The sequence below is a fragment of the Drosophila pseudoobscura genome, chromosome 3 (genome assembly GCF_009870125.1).
Source record: "Drosophila pseudoobscura strain MV-25-SWS-2005 chromosome 3, UCI_Dpse_MV25, whole genome shotgun sequence".
NCBI classification, from domain to species: domain Eukaryota; kingdom Metazoa; phylum Arthropoda; class Insecta; order Diptera; family Drosophilidae; genus Drosophila; species Drosophila pseudoobscura.
In genome coordinates, this window is record NC_046680.1 from 16395974 (window position 1) to 16419986 (window position 24013).

A 24013-nucleotide genomic window follows, 5' to 3' on the forward strand; every position below is an offset into this window, starting at 1 on the left:
GGTAAGCAGAAAACGGGCCAAAAGAGAAAGAAAAAGAGCAAAAGATACTGAGGCACATGTACCCATCTCAAAAGAACGACAGAGAGAGAGAGTGAGAGAGTGAGAGAGAGATCCAAGTCTCTGGCCACCTAACGACTTGGGTGGCGCCATGTGGTGGTGTTGCTGTTGCTCTTTCTGCTGCTGGCAGGTGGCGGTGCGTGCTGGTGGTGCGTGGGTGAGATGGTGCCACAGCGGCATCGGGAGCTGCCAGAAGTTGCACAAGACAATTATAAACGTAATGGCAACAACAGCTAGCCGAAGGAGCAAAAGGAAAAGGGCTGGGGAAGGCCAGGACAGGAAGTGAACAGGGGAGAAAGGGAAAGGGGGAGAAAAAGTATCGTTAGCTAGAAGGAGCAGCAGCTGAACGCATAAATTCTGGTTAACAATGCGACGGACAAGAGGGCGGACGGGGAGGGCGGCCCCGGACTGGGCGAGGGCCGTCAGAGCAATCGCGTAGGTGTTGCGTCGTCCTTGCTCGTTTGGCTAAAAAGCCAAGGGAGATAATGTTCAGCCAATTCTCCATCTCTATCACCATTCGCCTCTCGCCTCTCGCTCTTTGTGTGTATATGCCACTGAATGTTGCATTAGACTTTACCTTTGTAAAGGGGGAGGGCTGCCGCTGTATCCATAACAGGGTTGCAAAGGATTGCAGAGGAAATTAAAAAGTGATAAGAAAAGATGATGGTGGAAAAGACCGCCGTTACAGCGCTGGAGGGAAATGGAAAAAACTTAAGCAGTTATAGCGTTGGGAAAAATTGAAAAATATCCGAAATTGTTTTCCGCCATTATTGCTAAAACAAAAAATAATAATAATAACGATGCCAATCATGAGATAAGAAAGGGAACGGAGAATGGAGGCACTCTAATGGAAAGAAAACCTCCAGCATATAGACAAAAAACATCAATTATTCAGGGTTTTCTTACTGCAGAAGAAAAGTCCACAGACTCGACAACCCTGCGTCTCTAAGGCAGCATTTTTTACTGTCTTCCTGCACCTTATGCAAGTGCAGGGGTGGTGGGAGGGGCGGGGGTATTTCCTGCCTGGCAGTAACTCCGCCAGTAAGTTCCTTCTCCTCCTCCCCCGGCTACCATTACGCAAAGAGAGCAAAGAAATTAGCAGGCAAACACGAGCGAAAGAAATAAATAAGACGAACGACGGCCAGGCACGAAGGCGAAGCGAAAGGATGGCAATCCCGGCAGTAAAAAAGGATAAACTGCGTCGCCCACTCCACGAGAGAGAGAGAGAGACCTTCTATACGAGATGTGATGGGATGTCCTGGAATGGAAGGTACAGCCAGTATCCTGGCAGCCACACACAGGCGACGTGCTCCCAACACTTCTTGAGTAATTCATAGAAAGGTCGTAAAAGTCGAGTCAAAGTAATTATGCGAGAGCCAGCGCAAAAAAAAAACACACACACACACAGAAAAATTAAAAACAGGAGTAAGCAGACCAAGATCCAGGACCTGGGTGCGGGGTGCCGGGTCCCGGGACCCGCTTCCAGGCCAGAGCCATTTAGATTGTATGCAAGAGTTGTTAAGACAAATACAAGTAGAAGTGCGCACACAGACACACCTACGACCCAGCCCGCTCCCGCCACCCCTTTAACCCTCTGATGACTTGCGTTAATTGAGTGGGCCGTGTGCCTGTGGCCGGGTGGCTGCGTCGGTGGCGTTGAGGCTGCTTCTAGAAGACGGCAAGGATGGACGGGGCATGGCAGCGCCGCACGGCCTGAGCGCGTTAAAGTGGCAGCTGCCTCTGCTTTCCACAGCCGCCTCAAGTGGCAGCCGCGCTGAAGCCGCCGCACAAAAGTATGCAACAATTTTCAAGCCACACCCACGCCCCCTCCAACGAGAGACCAGCTGCGGGCCGTGGATGGTGCGGGGTGGGGCTGTCGCTCTATAAGGAATTACAATGCGGCTTTAATTGCTGAAAGGCCACAAATTACTGAGAAAGACGTTGGAGCTAATGAAACATGTGGGTGAAACGTGAACGGAAGCAGGCCCCTCCACCCACTCAAAGATTGCGAACGGAATTAAGCGAAACTGAAAGCCCTCTGATTCGCGTTGCATATAAAGTGGAATAACGAGAAACAGGACTCAAGAGCTTACAACAGACAGACAGCAGGACAGAGCTCATTCTCGTTTCAGAATATCGACAATAATACGATTTCATATGTGATTTCCCCTCCGCCCGACCCCGGTTCCCAGCTGTAAATCTACTGCAAGGGCAATTCTCAATCTGGATGCGGTAAACAGAGATTTCAATTACGGCTCGTCCCATTACCCTTTGGGTATTAATTGCGTTTTATGCCATTACGCCATGTCATTTCGCTCAAGGATACCATCCCCATGCACGTCAATAAATGCACTTCAAGGGCAGTCTATTGGCATTAACTGAATAAGCCAATATGGATGGATAGTTATTGAAACATGTCCGACAGGAAGACGGTCGAATGGGGAGTCTCAATGGCTGTGGGTGCTGGTGTGGGTGTGGGTGTGGGTGTGGGATAAGCAAACATGTCAATCGGAACGGGTTGGACAACTGCACAGAGAGTGTACCCATCGTTGACGAATGTGCCTGTCAAAATGGCAGCCAATTTGACGCCAATGAGCGGGTGGGCGGCGGTAGAAGTGCATATTGTGCCACTCAGGCACTGAGTAGTTGGCATGGAATGGCCTTGACACTTGACATTTGATAGAAAAAATATTATCAAACAAAAAAAAAACAAAGAAAAAGCCCGCTTCAAATCTGACATATTGGTTCTCTGCAGATGAAGGCTACAGCCCCATTTGCCAGCAGCAGTCACCCCCCGTCACCCTCCGGCATCCACAGTGCTCTGCTCTGCTCTGCTCTGCTCTGCTCCTGCTCCTCCTCCTGCTCCTCCTCGTGCTCCCTGTGGTCCTCTCTGTTTGCCTATGCTAATGTGCGTAAAAAGCATGCAAATTTCTTTGCCTACGAATAAATCTGAAGAAATTAAAGGGAGGCCATTGAATTGGTTCACATGCCTCACAGACTTTCACCGCCCACTGGTAGATGGCACTCCATCTTCCTCCTCCACCATCTTTCACCTGGTTCTTTTTTCCGCACCCATCACCCCATGTGCCATCAATGGACTGAATCCTGCGGTGAGAGCTGCCAGGACCACGATTCATTTCCACACCGCATATATGAATATAAATTCTGCATTCACCATCACCGTCAGACTCTTGTTTTTTCGCTGTTGCGGCTGTGTGCTGCGTGTGGCCGCACGCAGAAATTGAGCCATAATATGGCCAAGGCTAGCGCGCCCCCAGTTGGAGGCTGGTCCTGGCACTGCTCCTGCTCCTGCTCCTGGTACTGGTACTGGTGTAATCCCGGTCAATTTTTCAGCACACATTTCGGGGCGGGTGCATCGCTCCAATCGTGTTTTCCTGGCCTCGACTGGAGCTGGAGCTGGAGCTGGGGCTTGGGCGGACGGAAAATGGACAACAACAATGGCGAACGCTAAATAAACTATGCAAGAAATTCATGCAAATTTTATGCCATGCTGAAGCATTTAAAAATGACTACGAACGGGAGGATGGAAGGATGGAAGGATGGGGACGCCCCCGCCTGTCGTTGTCTATCCGCGGGGGTCTTACAGTCACGTTGAAAACTGATTACGAACATGGCACCGGCGCAAGGGCCCGGGGGAAAGAGTTGCAGACATTGAACGAGAAAACGGGGAAAACTGTTGCAGAGATAGGAATTTCTGTACACAATTCCAATGCGTTTCTGACATAATGGAATATATCTGGAATCCATTGAATCATTTTCTTTTCAGCTTGAATTCTTTTTCCCGCTCAAAGGACCGTCTTGGCCTTTAACTTGATCTTTAAAGTGGAGCTTGGCTTTTTTATTTGAAGCTAAAACAGGGAAAAATATTGCACTGGTCAACTCGCACAGCTCCATCTTCACCTCAGACGGAGACCGAGACCGAAACAGAGACTGTTACTGTTACTGGCACTGCATCTGGCTCTGGTTCTGGTTCTGGATCTGTTTCTGTCTGTGGATGGTGCCGCAGAGAGTAAACCGCGCTGGCTGCTGCGGTTGCCGACAATTTGTGTTGCATTGTTTGAAATTTTCACGAGAGAAGCAGACGGCAGAGTTTCCCTTGCCCTTGCGGTCGGTTGGTGGGTGGGATGGTTGATGGTTGATGGTATCCTGCTTGACTGGCTTCCTGCACCTCCACCAAGCCGAAAGAGAAGCCGAAACAAATGTTGCTTTAATGCTGCGGTCAGCTGACTGACGTTCTCCCTCGCTCGTCGGTTTTTTATATCCGGCGGCGGGCAGAGAGCTTCATTTGGGGGCTAATGTGATTGGAGAATGGCGTGCTTCCGCCTCCGGCAAGTAGGGAGTGCCATCGCCTGCAAGTTATCCACAGATGGGGGGACCAGGCAGACAATCAAACGTAATGAAGACAAAGATCCCGATTCGGAGTTAATTCTAGTCAAAGGAACTTAAATTATCAGAACAAGGCCCAAGAGACGGCAGTACCGTGTTGTCCTGTGTCCTGTGTCCTGCGGCCTGTGCCCTGTCCTGTGCGTGGCGCACAAAAGGTTGGTTTCCAAGAGATTAATTGCGTGAATAATCACTCTTTGTTGAAGGGTTTCCTCCGACTCTCCGACTGTCTGGCTGCCTGGCATCTTGGCTGATTTACGTTGCGTATGCGCTATATTTATGGCACCTTCAATTAATTGTCCGTTAGATTATTTAACACGAGCACACACTTTATGTGGGGCCTCCTGCGAGCCCTTGAATTATTAGCAGGCATTAATTTTTCAGGCGCCTGGCTTAGCCATAAGCATAAACTTTTCCCATTTCCCATTTGCCACTTGCCATTTCTCCCCACTACCGTGTGTGGGTGGTTGTTCTTTAGTTGGTTAACAGTGACAGTTTAAGCCCTTCACGTTGATTGACTGGAACTCTGTGTGTGCCCCCTCAACGGGGCTTTATTGTTGCGCCTGTGGCAACGATTCCCAGGCAAACAATGTCGGTGGTGAGAGCTGAGAGCTGAGCGGTGGTGTCCTGGCAGATAGGATTCATGGGAGGATTGGGACATACATATGTACATTCTCCTGCAAGATGGAACGAAATTTATATGCTCTGATAAGCATTCGTTTTCCATATTTCTTTCACGTCTCTGGCTCCCATTTGATATGGTTTTTCAGATTCAAAGCAAATGTTTTTTCTTCACTGGCTTCTCTTTCGGAGGGTAGGGGCGAGGAATGGAATCATTCGCATCATTTATTCCAATCAGTTGCTGGTGCAGGCTGCAGCAGCTGCCACATGGCTCATGTGCACCCGCTCTCCGCTCAATTCCATCCGCAAATCCACTCGCATTGTTCTACAAATGCGGGCTGGACATAATTAAAACCACAACTAGTGATGCCCGTAATGTCCCATCATCATCATCATTATCATCATCATCGTAATCATGATGATCGTTGGCCATGGCCGGGCAGGGCAGGGCAGGGCCTGCACATCCGAGTAACAATGAGCAGCGATGGTCAGGCATTGTCTATCCTGCTGAGGCAGCATATCCATTTCCACTGCCACTGCCCACTGCCCACTGTCCACTGCCCATGGAATCCATAGCCACGGCTGACACACGAGCCGGAGACACACAATGCACCTTTCTTTTTCTGCATGCCGCTTGCCACTCCCGCAAGCACGCATATGCCACATTTACTGCGTACATATCCGAATTTTAATTATGCGTTCTGTGTGCCGCTGGCAGTTAATTACACTGCACGAAAATGCGTTAAATCAACATGGCAAACCGCACATTGCGTATACGCTCCGTTAAACCGGTTATTAGTATCGGATTTGCATTTCATGATTTCGGCCTCACATTGATCCCCTGGCTGCTGGCTGCTGGCTGCTGGCTCCTGGCTATCAAAACCATTCTATCAATTAGCAAAATTATAATATTCGGCCCCCAGCCACGGCCCCTTGCGGCGGGATTTCCCGTCTATGGTGGATGGTCCCTGTGGCGGCAGTTGCACATTTTCCCAGTTAATATGGTCGGGGTTTTCGGCTAAGAGGATTTGTGGTGTGGGTCTGCCGACACCAAAGCAAATGAGTTTTACAGTTTTGTTGCATAAGCGGTATCTCGCGACTAAACGATTTATCGCTTCACGAATCAATTTTTGAAACTATTGCGGCTCTTTTTGGCCCTTGACAAATTTTCTTATTTTGAGATGAAATTCCCTTCGGTGCCTGTGGGCATCTACCTAATGCTTGTATCATCCGCCATCGCCGAGGAATTACCTGGTAAGATCAGTGGGGGTTTCTCATCTACATTCGATACCATTCCATTCCATTCCATTCCCTCGTCTAGAGTGTGTCTGCAATGACGTGATGGTCAAGTGTGTCCGCTCCTGTCAAAAGCTGTGCGTGGATAAACTTTATATACGCAAATGCAGGTACGTCCAATGCAAAAGAGGCTGTGCCTGTACCCCCGGAATGGTGCGGAAGCGCGACATCACTGGCATGTGTATCCATCGAAAGGATTGCCACCGCTGGATCATCTAGTCGTTTCTCAATAAAGACGAACAATATAAATAACTTGAATTTCGTATGCCAATGCGTCGGATTGGTTCTTTCCCATCTGTCAGCGACAGGTCGGGTTCTGCTGTGCCAATTTTAGACCTGATTTTATATGGTTTTCAATGACTTTTCATGAGCGAATTGCTCTCAGCAGTTGTCTCATTGTCTGCCCCCCCCAGTCATCCCTCTGGCTGTTCGCTTTTCCGCATTTTCTTTTCTCTTTTCTCTGGCTTGTACGCAGTGAAAATGTCATGTCCATGTCAAAATCTTGTATTGTGTTGACTTGCATTTGACAACTTAATGAATTTAGCTTTTCCACTCGCCGCATAAATCATTCACGCCACTGGCGCCCTTTACTCTACAGATCTTTATGCACCCGCCCCCGCCACCGCCTCCGCCCCCGGCATTATCTTTTTGGCAAGAAAACGTGCCGATATTTGGCTAACCCAGCCCGATATTCCATAAGCCCCACCACATCATTGTCGCGTATTATGGGAAAAGTTTCTCAAAAGCGAGAAATATAACCCAAAAAAATGTCCGTTACGTGCTCCATAAAATATCCGACATTTCTGACCAGAGGCCTGCTCCGAACCGAAATATTCTCTATATCTACACATATTTTAGTGGCCGCAATTTCCCTCTTCTTTGCTTCTATTTTTGACAATGTGCAAGTTTTTCTTTTTTGGTGGAAAAACTTTTTCATTTTTATGCTGTAGCGGCAGCAGCAGCAGCAGCACGAACAAGAATACCACTAACTAGGTACAGCAGCGGCGGCGGCGGCGGCAACAACAATGCGGCATGTGGCAGCCAGGAGCTCAAGTGTTCCTCTCGGAAGTCCTGAAAGGGCCCGAGTTGTATGTAATTTGGTTTTATGCTTTATCGCTTGCTTGATTTTTATTATGATTATTATCGTGGGAATTACGATGCAACTTTTGGGTTACACCCACCTCATTGCCCCTGCCCCTTGGCCCTACTACCACCCCTCTAGCATCCTACCATCCCGAAGGAAAGTTATTTTTGTGATTGCTGCTGGGGTCCCCATAGTGTGGCTTCCTAGAAATTTCCAACTGATTTATTGAGCTTTTCTAAGCCCACACTGCCCTGCCCTGCCCCGCCCCGCCCCTGCCCTGTCGGTGGATGGAGGATGATTACGCTGATGATAGGCCCTGTGTATGAGTACTTGATGTCTTGATGTGACTTTGATGGTTTAGTGCAGAGCCCCCTTGAGTGCGAAACGAGCCATTGATTGGCTTCAGGCTTCAGCACACACGGCAGCACTACATTTGCTGGAAAAGCAGTTTAATGGGTCACGGGAACTTACTTAAAAAGATAAAGAAAGAATAAAACATGCAATTAGATACAGCAATCACATGTGCATTGCAAAAGGATTCTCTTATGATATTTTAATCAATTTAAGTGGCATTTGCTCCAGTTTCAATATTGAACAATCTCCCAGTTCTCCCCCAACATTCCCCCCATTCATCCGTTTGCGCAAATCCCATCTATGGGTGGGGGGTACTCTTTTTCCTTTCCTGCAGCTTAGCCCTGGCCCAAAACGAGCTGCCTTCTAGTCCCGTTTACCCCATCAAATCCACAGCATTAAGCCCTAAAACCATTTTTGTTCTGCTTCTGTTGCAATTGCCATGCAATGTTGGCAAGGGGGGGGAGGCAAATCTTCAACCACAAAGGACTCGAAACCGAACGCAAAACAAAACATTAGAGCGGCACTGAAAGCAGCACAGAGCACAGAGGGGCACTAGATGGGGTGGGGAGTGGGGAGTGGAGCGGGTAAAGCAAAACTGATGTTGAAAGAGGGGGCAGGACATTTTCCACCTGCCCTTCTTTCCCTTCTACCTTTTCTTCTTGATCTCCTCTAGCGTATATGCAAAATGCCTCGCCAACAATGGTGGCAGGTTGAAGCCACATCGGAGGGGCAGTGGGGACAAAAGCTGAGGAGCACAAAAGGCCACTAAAGAGATGTAGCACATGTGTGTGTGTGTGTGTGTGTCCTGCGTGTGTCTGTGTGTGTATTTAAGAGCAGAGTCAAGCGCTTGTGATATGCACAGCGCAAAATCCAAATTTAATGACCAAGGAAAATAGACAGCAAACGAGAGACCAGAGCCAGGACTACTAACAGGCCCACAGGACACCTACCCCTTCCCCTCCCCATCGTCGGGGTCTGAGTGTGGGTGTGTGTTTTTGTGTGCATGGGGGCGTGGCACTAATGTTAGTTGAATGTTTGCCGAGCCTTTGTTATCGGCATGCGTCTTTTTGCAATTGGATATGCCTTTTATGCCTCTGGGCTGTGTTAATGTTGACAATGCTCGACAGAGCCAAGGACATGACATGAGCTGGCCCCCACAGCCCCACCCGCACCCCTTTTCCAGCCCCTTTGCTGATATGAAGTGTTGTCATGGCCCCGGACGAGTGACCGAGACCAGCACAAGGACCCTGTCGACCACGCCCTCGGGCAAAACAGCATCAACATCGACATCAGGGCAGCAGGGCATTCTCCTCCGCCTCCTCGACATCTATTGATGCCTGTCCAACTACTCCTGCACTAGTCCATAGCCATAGCCATCGCCATCGTCATCGTCATCTTCATCTCCATCTCAATCCAGTCCTCCGGCCCCTGCCGTGTCCCCACCCACTATGGCAAATTATGACATTGACAAGCGGCCCAGGAGCCAGCCAGGAGGTGTCACATTTCCCAGTCGGCCCTTTCGGCCTGCCAGCAATTTGTTGCCGGCCTGTCGGTCACACACGAACTATGGGATGCCGTACCGCCTTCCCGACCAGCCATAAAACTTCTTGGCAAAATACTAACTCTAATTTGAAGAGATCACTCTTACATCTAAATCTGAGTATCTGCCAGCGGATCTGTCTTGTGGGGGGACTGGCTTTCCATAGCTTAGCTGCCATCTTTCTCAAGGGTCTCGTAAGTGCAGCAGCCGCCAAAAGTGCTGCATACTTTGCAGCGTCTTCTACTTGGTCTTGTCCTTGCTGTTAAATTGTATTTCCATTACGACTGTGTGTGTGTGTTTCTTGTTTATACACCCCAAACACACACACACACACACACCACCCACCACTATTTTGCCCAATGTTTTTGTTGTTTTTGTTGTCGTTTTTTGCATTACAAATAACTTTTCTGTGTGCCGGCGTGGAACGTGCGAGCACTTTTAACATTTCAACATTTTCATTGCGTCTCTGACAAGGGACAAGGGCAGAGGGGGAAAGACGGCGAAAGAGTGCTAAAATTTATGTGCATATATGTATGTTATCTTTGGTTGTTGTGAGGGGGGAGGGGGGCGCATCCATTCAAGCGTTGCTTGCGATTCATGCATAATTACGACAGGGGGGGATACGTGAGTGACAAGAGCCAGAAAACAGATTTCTATGACTGACATACTATAGATATCTATATTTAAATCCAAAATAGAATTCGAAATGGCATTCCACACGAGCATAAATCGAATTGATAGGCATTGCAGGCATTAAAAGCTTTGTCGGCGGGATTGAAGGCTTCAGGGAATTGAAATATAAATTGGAGATGAAATGGAATGTCATCAAAAGTTTTCCGGTGAAATATGTTTAATCGCGGGATAAAATGACCAAGAACTAGGACCTATAGATATTCAAATTTAAATTAAAACAAAAACTTATGCCTCTTGGTCGCAACGCTGCTGCTGGGTCTTTCTTTTGTGCCACACTCAGTTGCACGTACAGTCACGCACATTGTAAAAGCTTTTAACACGACATTATGGGGTCCTGGGAATGGAAACTTTGGGCATTAAAAATCCCCAAAAATGTTAATGCGACAAAATGTAAATTGAATTCAAATGTGGGTGCAAGATTGGTCCACTTGACCCTGCCGACTTTTGGTCAATTGAAAGCAATTAAAATGGGAGTTTTTGGCACTAGGAAAAGTTGCAGAGCTGGAAAATATGTTGAGGCGGCAGCAGAAGGTGGTGGAAGCAAAGTGGGTGGGTGTGTGGGTTCAACAATGAAGCATAAAGTGGAATTAGGGCATGAATGAAGATTCTTATGGGAAGAGACAGCGTGGAGAGGTGCCACAAGATGATGATGATGTTGTTACGCGCTCGCTCCTGCTTCTGGCTTCTTGTGGATCTTCTTAAGGATTTATGAGGCTTCCGAAGTGCGCAACAGGGGAGGCAACAGCAGCAGCAGCAGCAGCCTCAGCCCTGCCCTGTGCAACCCCCTGAGCTTTGAGCATTGAGCATTGCTCTTGCGTAAACTTAAAGTCATCCGCAAAATGGCTGCCAATGCAAATACAAAATGGCCGCCAGCCAATGCCTCGTTTATCCTCTTATGAACAATAATAGTTACAATGCCGCCGCCGTCGCCGCCGTCGCCGCTGACTCTTGCCACACACATACAATGTGTTTGTAGTTACTTCTCCCACCCCGGAATGCCTGGCTGCCTGCCAGTAATTAAAAGATTAATTTTTAATGTGCGCTTAGTCAAAATGCGACTGTAACCATATGTGAGTGCGTATGTGTGTGTGTTCGTGGGTGTGTGTGGGATCCTTAAAAATAAAAAAAATAACAAACACACTCTCGTTCCACACACATTGTAATTTATATGCTGGGACTGGGGGTTTTCCCGGGCTTTCCATCATCATCAGCAGTCGAGCAGCAGTCAGTTTTATGAGCCATTTTCACTGCTGCTCGGAAAACTCCGCATCCCATTCCCCATCAGATTTATTATTGTAGCTCCTGCCGATGCCGGTTTTTCTTATTTTCCTTTTGTTTAATTTTTTATTATTACACTCTCGGGGTTTCCCCTTTTTTTCTGTTTCTGTTTCTGTTTCTTTTTTTGCTTTTGCCTTTGCTGCAACTGCAAATGAAACGTGCCACACGTGGCACACCTTTAAATTATTAACACTCGTACAGTTTGTCGTACGCCCCCGATTTTGCACTCATTTCATTTTCGCTGGCTTTATGCGGAGCGGGGGAAGGGGATGTCAATTGAGAATTCAACAAGAGATGGAAAAATATTTATCTGTTGATAAATCTGCAACCGTCACAAAAGTGTGAAATATTCAATCGGCTGCCAACGATTTAATATTTTCATAAATTATTTCTTTCATTGATGCGAAATAATTTGCGCATTTATTTATTTTTTTGTTTGCATAAAAAAGCAGCCTTTAAATGAATAAATGATATTTTATGCCCAGAGTTTTCCTCATTAACTGGAATTTTCCTTTAAATTCTCGGCCGCTTATCGCCTAATGGCTGCATGCTGGATGCTGCCCTTTCTCGTGCCCATGCCCCTGCCCCTGCCCCTCCCCACCGTACCTTTTTGTTGACGGTTCGTGTACTATCATTAATATTTCAAATGTAGAAAACTTTGGGCTGCTGCTGTTGTTCCTCGTCTGTTTACCCGTGTATCTGCAACTCTTTACACAACAAAGCGTCCGCATAATTAGCTGCAGAACAGGAACAACAAAAGCAAGCATGTAATGGACAGGCAGACAATTAGAGAAGGAGTGGACTCTAAATGGAAGCTGGAGATAAGTGAAACCAAAAGCGTTACTCAACCAAATAAACTTGATATATTTCATGGTTTGCTGCCATCCGATCAGATACTATTTCAGGCACAAGCAACAATGGGAATAATCGGAATTGCATTGCGTTTCTACAGGGAGGGAGAAAGAGAGAGAGGGGAAGGGAGAGTGATTCTTGAACCGCATGGATCACTCACTTGGCTCTCCACCTCCAACTCCGTTCTCGGGTTAACCAAGCGTGTGATTCACTGGCATTTACATACCATACCATATACTCTGGAGCCGGCTGGAGGTGTACTTATTGCTGTCACTGTAATGATTACATAGTCAACAGTAGTGGCTGTTTGTGTGTCTTTTGACATTCGACTGCCTGAACTAATAACCGCATGGGGCCTAGAGCCAGATTAAGCTGCGGTTAATGAGCCACACCCCCAGACACAGCCACAGCCACAGCCACAGCCCCAGCCACATCAATCTAGCAATTCCAGCCTACGTATACACTGAGAGAAAAAACACTTCTTCTGCCTGGCTTGGCGAGCACTTTCCCTCAGTGTGTCGTTACGCATGCATCTTGTGGGGAAATGTATCTCTGAGCCGAGGCACTTGTATCTCGCATGCGGTGGCAAGGTGATGTTGCATAAGTTTTCCTCGCGGTTGGTAATCGATTCGGTGGCATATCAAATGTCAAACAGAGCGCAGCGCCGCGCACTTGACATTGCCACCGAAGATGACGACGATGGTTGAGGTCGCTCTGAGGTCTACGGGGGAGGCTGTGTGTTCAATGGAAATCACAATAGATATATCAAAATTCAATGTTACGAGTGTTTCCAATCGTCAGGATTTTTATTTCCCAAATTAGAGAGCCCACGCAGAACAGGAACGGAGTAGAAGATGCCTCCGAAGAAGAATGCAAGGACGCGTCGCAAGCTCGCCAATCAGTACACGCGCTTCTTCGATGCCCAGAAGAACCTACCCCTGGACCCCAATCGATCGCATCCGACCCTCTACCGGCGCGAGAGCGTCTACGTGCTGCCCAAGCAGCGCCGGCGCCTCCACCAGCAGCAGCAGCAGCATCAGCCGCCCCACCAGGGGCAGATCAGGCAGCTCGAGCTCGTGCCCGACTGCTGCCCAAAGGCGAAGGGCAGGCCCGCCTGGCGCCCCCGCAACGATGTGGATCACTTCATGGTCGTCACCGAGGACCACACTCAGGGCGACCAGCAGCTGGGCAATGACCAGCCCCACCTGGACGCCATCTGCTACGATGTGATGCTGGAGCCGCTGCCGCAGGTCCACATCGAAGGCACCGACGTAGTGCCCACTATTCGGGGCACACGCCTCAGCCTGTGTGCGGAGCATACCCACTTCCCCCTGGTGGCGAGGATCGCGCGCAGCATGGGCTTCCAGCAGGTGCCCGAGCATCGTCTGTGGAACGTCCAGTGGACCGACTGCACGCCCCACCATGATCTGCTGCGGAGCATGAAGCGCTTCCAGCAGATCAACCATTTCCCAGGGATGATGGAGATCTGCCGCAAGGATCTGCTCTCCAGGAATCTCAATCGCATGCTGAAAATGTACCCGGGCGACTACCGCATCTTCCCCAAGACCTGGCTCATGCCCACCGAGTAGGTTTCTTCCCCGATCCGATCCCTGACTCATACTTGTACATGCTTGCCTGCTCCTCCTTGCAGTGCCTACGACGTGACCACCTATGCCAGCAAGCACAAGCGCACCTACATCCTCAAGCCGTACTCCTCCGGACGGGGACGCGGCATCTGGATAACCCCCGATCTGAAGACCGTCAGCAAGCGGGAGAAGCTCATCTGCCAGACGTACATCGAGCGGGTGAGTCTTGGACCAGTCCACCCACCACCCCTTCAGTGGCACTTCCTTAAGCGTGCCGTGCCGTGCCGTGCCTTCCCCCCGCAGCCCCTCCTCATTGATGGCTTCAAGTTCGATCTGCGCGTTTACACGCTGATCACCTCCGTGGATCCGCTCCGGATTTTCGTGTACAACGAGGGCCTGGCCCGCTTCGCCACCCACAAGTACGTGGCGCCCACTCTCGGCAACAGCCACAATGTGTTCATGCACCTCACGAACTACTGCCTGAATCGCCGCAACTCCAACTACAATGTGGGCGAGGGCACGGACGGGGGCTCCAAGCGGAAGCTGAGCGCGTTCAACAAGTGGCTGACGGAGCACAACTACGACGTGCCCGAGTTCTGGGCCTCCGTGGACGATGCCATCGTCAAGACGATCATCAGTGCCTGGCCGGTGCTGAAGCACAACTACCACGTGTGCTTCCCGCGGCACGACAAGATCCAGGGCTGCTTCCAGCTACTGGGCTTCGACATTCTGGTGGACTGGAAGCTGAAGCCCTTCATCCTGGAGGTGAACCACACGCCCAGCCTGAGCGCGGACGAGGTGGTGGACAAGGAGGTGAAGCGACCGCTCATTCGGGACACTCTCAATCTGCTCACGACGGCGCTGGTGGACAAGGAGCAGATCATACGCGACGATCGCATCGAGCACCGGACCCGCCTGCTGCGGAAGGTGTACAACAAGAAGGGGCCCCAGATGCCCAGCTCCTTTCCCAGCCCTGGCCGGGAGGCGGGCGGCAGCGAGATGAGGATGGGACAGGCATGCTCCATCGGTGCCCTGGCCCAGCAGATCGCCTGGGAGGAGAGCCACCTGGGCAACTATCGGCGCATCATGCCGCCCATGGACTCGGAGAAGGTCCACTACTACTGCAAGTTCTACGACCAGACCAAGCAGCAGTCGCTCTTCGCCAACACGGAGTCTAGTCGGCGGCGGCAGCAGCTGGCCCACAACGCCATGGAGAAGCACTACAAGGAGCAGCAGCAGCAGGAGATGCTCCGGCAGCAGCGCTCAATCAAGAGTTCGCAGTGGTCCGGCGCAGCGCTGGAACCTCTGCTGTCCGTCAGCCCCGTCGTGCTGCAGTCGCGGCGCCGCAAGGAGGAGGCCGAGGAGCAGAGGCGCAAGCATCGTGCGCTCATTGCCCGGGAGATCTACCGCCAAAGGGAGCTGCTGCTGGCCCCCACCTGCGCCAAGGAGCACCTCGGCATCTGGCAGTCTGTGCAGAGGGACCACAAAAGGGAGGCTCTATCGAAACTCAGGCCCAGTGTCCGGATAGTAAAGTGCACCAGCGGCGCCTCCAAGCCCCTCCGGCGCAAGCAGCATCGTAACGTCACCCGCCGGGTGCGCCACCAGCGGATGCTCGAGCGGGAGGCCCTGGACGACAAGCGGTTCGTGGAGCAGCATGCCATGGAGCAGAGTGCTCGCCTCAAGGGCGGCAGCTTCAAGCTGGCAGGGCAGCCGAAAAAGAAAAGGCCCCGCAAGAGCAGCCACAAGCCGAAGGTCGAGCAGAGGGAGGTGTCGGAGCTGCCCGGTGTCGCTGTGGACTCTGGACGATTAATGGGGCATTGGAGCCCGCAGCCCATCAGCGATGGCGAGCAGGAGGAGTACAGCAGCTGGCTGCAGGAGCGCACCAAGGAACTGAATGGCTCCAATCTCCGGGAAATGGTACGAAGTATTCCGCTGGCCTTCTTGCTATCATTTTTAATCTCCCTATCCTGCAGATCTTTTCGAAAATGTATCAGCAAGGACATCTGACCAAGAACGACATCAAGTGCTTCCCGGACCTGCTGTATAACCTGCTCAGCTCTGGTTCGCCCGAGACCGAGACCGAGCCAGAGACCGAGCCCGAGCCCGATCCCGATACTCCCGATTGTGAATTCTGAGCCAGGATCTGTTAGTGTATCTGCATCTGTAACTGTATCTGTGGCTGTGGTGTATTTTCTCTTACTATCGCAACAATTCGCAATAAATTCCACGTGTATATATTTCTCAAAGAATTTTGAACACCATTATTTTCTGAATATGATACCAATCAATACGGAATCTGTATCGGCATCGGGAGGGCAGCCTCTCCTCATCCTTTGACGGCATCTCGTTATCTATTCCCTGGAATATTCCCACATAAAATCCATAAGCTTGATGTGCGATATTCTCTCTGTCACAAACGGCAGCGACACCGACACCGTCGACCATAAAAAGAGCACTCACCCACACACACAGGCATAAAAAATAATGGTGGCAAACCAGGACGAAACCCCATCTCATCGATTTGTCAAAAGTCCTAGGCGGAAACCAGGAGCCACACCCACTCGCAGCCCCAACCGCCACTCGAGTCGCTACTTTTTCTGGGATCTTTGTGGCATCTTTGATGGGCGCATGCATAAACAAAATGCAATACAATACGCGGGGCTGTGGGGAGCCTTCAAACCTGCATTATTGAAATCCACAGTTGGCCCAGCGGGAGAGGCGCCACAAGAAGGAGGTGGGTTTGTGGGCGGCTTTGCTCTTTCGGGCGTGGTTTAGGTCTATGGTTGCGGCTTTGCCACATGTCCCTCGCTTCGTGCACACAACGACGTGCCACCACAGCATGCCACCCCTTTTTTTCCATCGTCGGTTTTTGTTTGGCTTTTGCCAGGCCACGCATTATGGTCTGGTGGCTTCTGCTCCTGCAAGTCCTGCTACTCCGAGAGCTCCTCTGGCTGCTCCTCTGGCTGCTCCTCTGGCTGCTGCTGGCGGTCCTCTAGCATGTGTCACATATTGCAAAAGCTGCAGCTCCAGCTGCCGTTGCATTCCAGGGCTTTGGCTTATGGGTTGACTGCGGCATCTCACCACTTGCCCCACGCCCCACGCCCCTTGCCACCAGCAAATGTCGAACATCGCTCTGATAAGCTGCTTCAAAGAGGGTTTTACATATGCCAGGCCTCCGCGTCAAGGGGCAGCGACACGGGGCACGGGTCAGGGTTGCATTTGCATTTGCATTTGCATCGTTGCCGCACCCGCCCTAATACTTTATTGAACATTGTTGCAGCCCCTGCGTGTTGCCCCAACGTTGCTGGTGTCGGACCGACACAAGCAGAACTTTTATTGCATTTTCCCTTCAAGCCAGAAGCCTCCTGGTTTCAAATTTAACGTGGCTTTGGAGGGCCAAAACTTTATCATCCATCATCTCTCTCTGTCTCTATCTCTCTCCGTATAGCCATTCCTTTTTTGTTGGCTACTTTGTCTGCTGCACATATGCAGAAACACACACAAATTTTCTTTGATGCTTTTAGTGTCTTCTTATTAAAAAGTTTTTAATCTTATCTCCAAAAGCTTTCAGTTCTGGCATTTCCCTCTTCTATTTCCCTCTCCTTCTATGGAGATGAGCGATGCCTGGCAGTGCAGGGGAAAAGTTTAGCCGTAGTTCACTTTGCCTTGCCGCATGTGCATCTTCCTGCAACGAGGCGGGCAGGAGTCGGAGGCGAGTCGGAGAGGCATTGTTGACTAAAGTTGCGACTGCTATTAGAGGTCGTTTAGTTTGCGATTAGTTAGACCAAAGCCAGTTGGACCGTGTGATGGAACGCCGCCTGCCTACGGACGAATGTTCGGCAGTACGGACGTACGTGACCAGGCGCCCCAAAAGTTGCAGCCGGAACTTTTGGAGAGCACTTTGCGTCGTTTCTTTGGGAATATTTTCGTTCTAGGTGTAGGGGAAATAAATTAAATTTAAGTTTAGAAAGTTTCCAAAGGCACAAAACGATGTATGAGATGGTTTCTTGGTTCATTGTATCTCAAATATCCCGAATGTCTGGGGGGGTGCTTATCCTTTGGCCATCATCCGATTGCGTTCCTTGTCTTCTGTAATATCCAGCAGTTATACCCGCACGGCACTGCACTCTCGCATCTCCATTAAGAGATTTCCGGGAAATGCAGCGGATAAGATGCAAAAAATAATGAAGATATCTCCCGGATACGGCTCACAGAAGGGTGGAGAGCGGCGTAAAGGGAATTGCTTAATTCCATGACAAACACGCCCAGTGACGACGACGACTTGAGCCAACAGAAAAGAAAGATTTATGCGAGGAGGCAGCAGGGGCAGGGGCAGGGGCGGGGACAGAGGCGCGTTGCAAGCGCGGACTCCAGTCGCGGGGATACTCCGCGTGTAAATCCATTCAGTCGGACTTTACGACAATGCGAGTACTGTGAAAATCCAGGCAGCCAGCAAAAAGGCAACAGAGCAGCCATTTTGTCGGCTGCGAATTAACATGTCTAGGCCTGGTCCTGGTCCTGGTCCTGGTCCTCGGCCTGGGCTGGGCTGGGCTAGGCTCTCTGGCTTTATCCAACCAAATACAGATGCAAATGCACACACACAGATGCACGCGTGCATGCTGCATGCTGCAGCAACAACTGGCCCCAAAAATAATTTCAGTTTTGTAGCTTTTACGAGTATGCTGCATGTTTTCCACTTCACAGGATTTTATGTTCCACTACGCTCGCCTCTTGGCTCAAGTGTTGGAAAATACAATTGCCTGGGCACACACACAAGCACAGGCAGAGAGTGAGGCATGCAACATTTCCGCATTTGTTGTTTTCTTTGGCTTTGTGGGGCAACGGTGCGCTGTGCCGCCAAATGTTTTTCTTCTCTTTTTCCCCCCCCCTCTTTCCTCTTTTTGCTTAAAAGACAATAAACTGTGTCCATGTGTGTGTGTACAATGCGTATCCTATATAGCGAAAAGATATAGGGTAACAATAGGGTATGCCTGCTTAAGCCAAGAGCTGCTTGATCCACATTTCAATTGAATAAGTTCTCAGGTTTTCTCCCGCCCCGCCAAAAACAAAAGAGGAGAAGCCTGCTTTTTCCACTAGATGAGTTTCCAGTTTTCACTTTTTCCAGCAGCAGAAAACAGGACTTTATTCAAATCTTTAAAGCGAAGAGCAATTTGCATCTGCATCTGCACGTATGTATCTGTATCTGTATCTGTGTCTGTGTCTCGATTTAGGTGTATCCCCTCGCACTTGAGTACTTTATGCATATTTCACTTTTTCCCGGGGCATTGTGTTAGTTTTTTGCCTTGTCTTCATAATTGTTGCTGTTGCAGGTTGGACATGGACTAAAACCTAATACCCTGCCACACGCACCGTCAGATGCTGCCCCACTGCTACTCTCCACTTGTTGTTGATGCTAGACACACACAGGAAGAGCGAGAGTGAGCGAGAGAGAGAGCACTTTGTAGCCATTTTGTAGCTAAAAAGTATCAAATGTTGTGCTAAGACTAGAATGCCACATACCACAACGTCAAAGCCGTTGCTGTGGACAGAGGACTTGGGGGCACGGAAGATGCAATCAACACACAGTCGTCTGAAGCCTAAGCCCCCCCCCACCCCATCCCTCCTTCCATCTTCCTTCAGCAACAAAAACATCCTGAGCCAGAGGCGACAGTGTGGCAAATAACTGTTTGTGTATGTGTATGCCTCCTCAAGTGTGTGACAAGTTGCCACAGCAACAAAACGAGTTGCAATGGATTTTATTTTATTTCTTGTTTTTTTTTTTGTACTGCCCAAAACTGTTTCCCACACTTGCCTCCAACCACTCGCAATCCGCAGGAGCAACAGGACTTATATATGAACACGCTATAATATATATATACGTATATAATGTATGTAGAGGGGGGATGGGGAGAGTATATATAGCCGTATAGTAGTATAGTATTGCTGTGTGTACTTACAACTGTGATGGGATAGAAGGGATTTATGATGGTGAAGAGTAGAATGTGATTTGGCCGTGTAGTCTCGGGACGCTTTCTCCGTAGGTCGTCATTTGACTTGTTCATAAGTGCTTGCTGCTGGTTCTGTTGTTGTGTGGACTGTAAAAACATAGTATAAGTATATATATATATCATATATCGGTTTATATCGGCTCTCTTGTCAGTTATCAATATAGTTCGAGTACAAGTAGTTGAGTATAAGTAAATACGAGTATGCCTTGAGGACGAGTAGGGAGGGAGTGCGGGGTGTTTTTGCGGGGCCAGGGATTACCTTTTTCGGCCAGATACGAGCAGCCTGAAGCCTTTGCCAGGAGTTCAAAGATCTAGAGAGCTATTGTCGGCATTCCGACAATGAAATAAATCTGCTATATGGAATCAATGGAAAACTGAATGAAAAATGTATTTCCTTATCCCAAGCCGAAAACATTCGACTACCTTTAAGATTTAGCTTTAAATCATTCCACAATTTCGTATCTATATATCTTTAAGCTAAGATACGCACGATACGGCTCTAACGCAACTTTTCCGATAAGCGAGTTCATTTTTCTGGTCTCCCCCTCCCCCCTGAATCCCAGTCTTGCAACGATTTTCGCAGTGGGGCCTATGATGCTGTTGAAAAGGCCACATAATTAACAGCGACACAGAATGGTCTATAGTCAATCGTCTAGCTGGCTGGCTGCAGCAGGCAATGCCAGAGCATAATTTCCGTTTTGTTTTGTCGGTTAGAAGAGGTTTTTATAAATAAATTACGGAATTTAGGTGAACCATGTACATGTCACGTTCAAAATGTCAATCAATGGACGACATTGGGGCGACGCGGGGGGGAAGGGGCGGGGGGGGGGGGGGAGTGAACCGAACCGTGAGAGCCGTGAAGTGAATTTCAATTTTCGGAATTTTCGCACACACTGCAGTCGCAGGAAAACAAGATGTGGATGTGTATGTGTGCGGGTACGGGCAGGTGTTTGGGCCACGTACAACGCGCATTCGAGCCGATATATTTGCACTAATTAACTCGATAGCGATAGCGATAGCGATAAGATCCCCTCCGCTCTGCATGCAACACCTTGACATTTGCTTACCCCCAAGAGGCAGCTAGTAATTAACTAATTGGGTTTCCCTAGACTTTAACTAGCTTTAAGGATGTTTTCTGTTATTTTTTCTCAAGTAATTCCAAGTAGATTCGCGCCGAGTAACGCTCTCTCTCAGCCCTATTTTGTTTATTGTAGCATCTGCAAAGAGCCCCCAAAGGGGTGGAGGGTGGGGCTCTCTGTTTTCATTGCCATCTAAGTTGTGCAATTAGGTTAATGGATCGTCAGGTGCTCGTCCAAGTTATCGTTCTCTATGGGAAAACGTGCGCACAGAGAGTCCGAAATGCTGACCCAAATCGAAAGTGGAAGTGGCATTCGCGGCACTCGGGGAACAGCCACACAGCCAAGGTGCCAGAAATACTGTTTTCACGAAGAACGACTTCTCCCCAGATACAAATATCTATTGATCCACCCTCTGGCAGCATCATTATGTACGGATTTATGGGGGAGACCTCATCAGAAGATGGTAATCCAATATCGGACAGACAGTTTCCTCCCTCAGGCAAAGCAGACAGCGTCCTTGGCTCACCCAAGGGTTAATTCAAATTTCAACAACTTTTTTTTACACACAAAAGAAAATCCCGGAAAAACTCAGAAACGAAGGAAAACATTTGTTTTCTGTCAAATTTTTGTGTTTTTTTTTTTATAATAATAATACTCTCTCTCCCCTCTCTCTCTCGCTCTCTTTCGAACACCATGAATATTATTTTTTTCCCGTTTTTTCCACCCCCGCCCCCACCCACACGCGCAGGCTAGGAAAACTGTTGATTAAATTACAACAACAACAACAACAGCAACGTACTAAAATGATTGATGGCTGGATGGATAGATTGACGGACGGATAGATAGATAGATAGATAGATAGATAGATAGATAGATGAATGGTTTGTTCGGTTGTTATTTGGGGCTTAAGTGCATTCAGCATTGAGGAGATTTCCTTCCCGATTTTCCCCCATTTTTCCTATGAAATTTGTACAATTTGTAGTCGTATTTTGGTTTTGGTTTTCTTCTCTTTTTTTTTGGTGGGGGGGGGAACATTTGAAACATTTTTAGCACAGCGGCGGACGAATGAAAATAGTCCCCGCCGCAGAGAGCAGAGAGGAGCAAAAGCAAAAGCAAAAAGCAAAAAAAAACCTGTGACAGAGGCCGTGCTGCAGCGGCGTGGCGGCGTGGCGGTGGTGCAGTGTCGCGGCTGCATACCGCACCGCATTTCAACTCGAACCGCAACGAAATGAAGATGAATTACCCACCGAAAATCCCGCCAGACCAAGGATTCAAAAAAATACAACGACGACGACGACGACGATGTTGTCGGTTCATGCAAATCGCGAATTGCAAATCACAAATAAATTTCGCTTCGAGAAATTTGCACTCAGTCGATCAAACGGTCGCCTATAAAGTGCAGTCTCACCCCAGCATCCACGGCAGATACAAAGATACATAGATACACAGATATAAGTGCGTTTGCCAAGAAATAAAAAACCGAAAAAGAAAGATGCGTCTGCAGTCGCAGCGTAGATGCAGATGAAGAAATTGCCGCTGCCGCTGCCGTGGCGTGGCGTGGCCTGGCCTGGCCTGCCTGGCAATCGCAATGAACTGCAAGTCGACAAAATCTCAGATAAAGAATCGGGAGGTTGTAAAAATAGCAAGAAATATAGCTGTAGAGTCCGTCAGTCCGTCAGACCGTCAGCCAGAGCCAGAACAGACGAGAGTCTGTCGACTGGGCGCCCCATCATCCCATCGACATTTATCAAAGTGTCCTCGCAATGGCACTGGCACTGGCACTGGAATGGTGTTGGCGTAAGGATGCCCAAGGATGTGCACACGATGGGGGAATCTTCACACTCTCTCTGTCTCTGTCTCTGTCTCCGCCTCAGATGATCCATCTGCAACATTTGTTCAGCTCATTTGCCGCCTGTCCCAGGTGCTGGCTAATCAAAACAGTTCCCAAACTGTCCATCTCTGTCCCATCCATCGGGCAGGCAGGCAGGCAGGCAGGCTGGCAGGCACATGTTGCTGCCCTTCATTTTTGGCCAGAACTCAGAGAGCGAGCGATATGCCTGAAACAGAAATGTCTGGCGACAGCAACATGAGGCAGCATTTGTTACTCGCAATTAGATGCACTGTACTCCGCGCGGCAGACGTGCCCCAGGGACACACAGACAGACGGACGGACAGACAGACAGACGGACGGACAGACAGACAGACGAGAGACGAGAGTGCCCGGCAAATGTCGAACGAAAATTGCACATAAAATGCAATTTACAAAATGTTTTCTTCAACGTTTTTCCCTTGCGAAATTTAATTAAAACAGCAGAGCAGCCACAGAACGGCAACAGCAACAGCAGCAACAAACGACAGCAACAACAACGACAACAATCATGAAATTAAATGCTGCAGATCAGTGAGCGACAACGGCAGCGGCAGCGCCGGATTGGGCCAAGTAAAAACATCAAAAGTCCAAGTCAAGTGGCGGGCCCCAACAGCACATCAAAAAATGGGGAAACAAAAGCGAAATATACTCAATTTTCGGTTTTACAAAATAGCCAAAATAATGAAGCAATGTGTAAGTTATAAACGGCGAGTGTGTGTCTGGTCTGGCCAGAGTACTGCATTTGTATCTGTTGTACGATATGAGTATCTGCGGGATACTCGGCCTCCCCGTTCTGATGATGATGCTGCTGCTGCTGCTGCTGCTTGTGTGGCAATCAATCATTCTGGCAAAGACAAACCTTTTAGAGCATATCTAGTATATAGAGGAAAATCGCTTATAGTCGTACACCCCCGATCGCATGCTATTGGCATTGCTCATCACGAGAATACGAATACGAATACGAATGCCTGTGGCCGCAAACGTCAGAGATCCCATGTTGGCCACTCGCAGCAGGGCATGACATAAGTACCAATACGTGCATATATCTGTATCTGTATCTGTATCTGATGGCTGCTAAATCTCTTGGTAACAAAACCGAACGGCAATTGCTCTGGACCCGTACTCACACCCGGACCCGTACCCGTAACAGATTCACCATTTGGCCAGATCTCTTATCTCAGTTAGCCACGCTCATTAGACACGGCGGGTGGCTGGGGGTGGCACCTCCACGAGCACGTGGAGCATTGAAAATTGTCATTAGTTCGGCGTTTGATTTTTCCGTTCCCCCCAC

The 24013-nt window shown here is 49.2% G+C and overlaps 3 protein-coding genes across 22 annotated transcripts in view; 2 read left to right on the forward strand and 1 right to left on the reverse strand.

Moving 5' to 3' along the window:
* Window positions 1-24013, reverse strand: part of sm (heterogeneous nuclear ribonucleoprotein L) — a 101288-nt gene that overhangs the window by 56170 nt on the left and 21105 nt on the right. For all 20 annotated transcript variants that reach the window (XR_004468879.1, XR_004468878.1, XM_033378650.1 and 17 more), the window contains one exon: window positions 19723-19860. Coding sequence is in view for 18 of the 20 variants with exons in the window: in XM_033378650.1 (XP_033234541.1) it covers window positions 19723-19860 (138 nt within the window). In the remaining 2 variants the exon portion in view is untranslated. The remainder of the gene's footprint in view (window positions 1-19722; window positions 19861-24013) is intronic.
* Window positions 6233-6636, forward strand: LOC26533233 (uncharacterized). The gene is made up of 2 exons (XM_015184843.2): window positions 6233-6336; window positions 6404-6636. Exons 1-2 carry the CDS (start codon window positions 6264-6266, stop codon window positions 6595-6597), a joined length of 267 nt encoding a protein of 88 aa, XP_015040329.1. The 5' UTR covers window positions 6233-6263; the 3' UTR covers window positions 6598-6636.
* Window positions 12923-16011, forward strand: TTLL6A (Tubulin tyrosine ligase-like 6A). The gene is made up of 4 exons (XM_001361390.4): window positions 12923-13764; window positions 13831-13984; window positions 14069-15682; window positions 15739-16011. The coding sequence occupies exons 1-4, from the start codon at window positions 13034-13036 to the stop codon at window positions 15898-15900; spliced, it is 2661 nt and encodes an 886-aa protein (XP_001361427.3). The 5' UTR covers window positions 12923-13033; the 3' UTR covers window positions 15901-16011.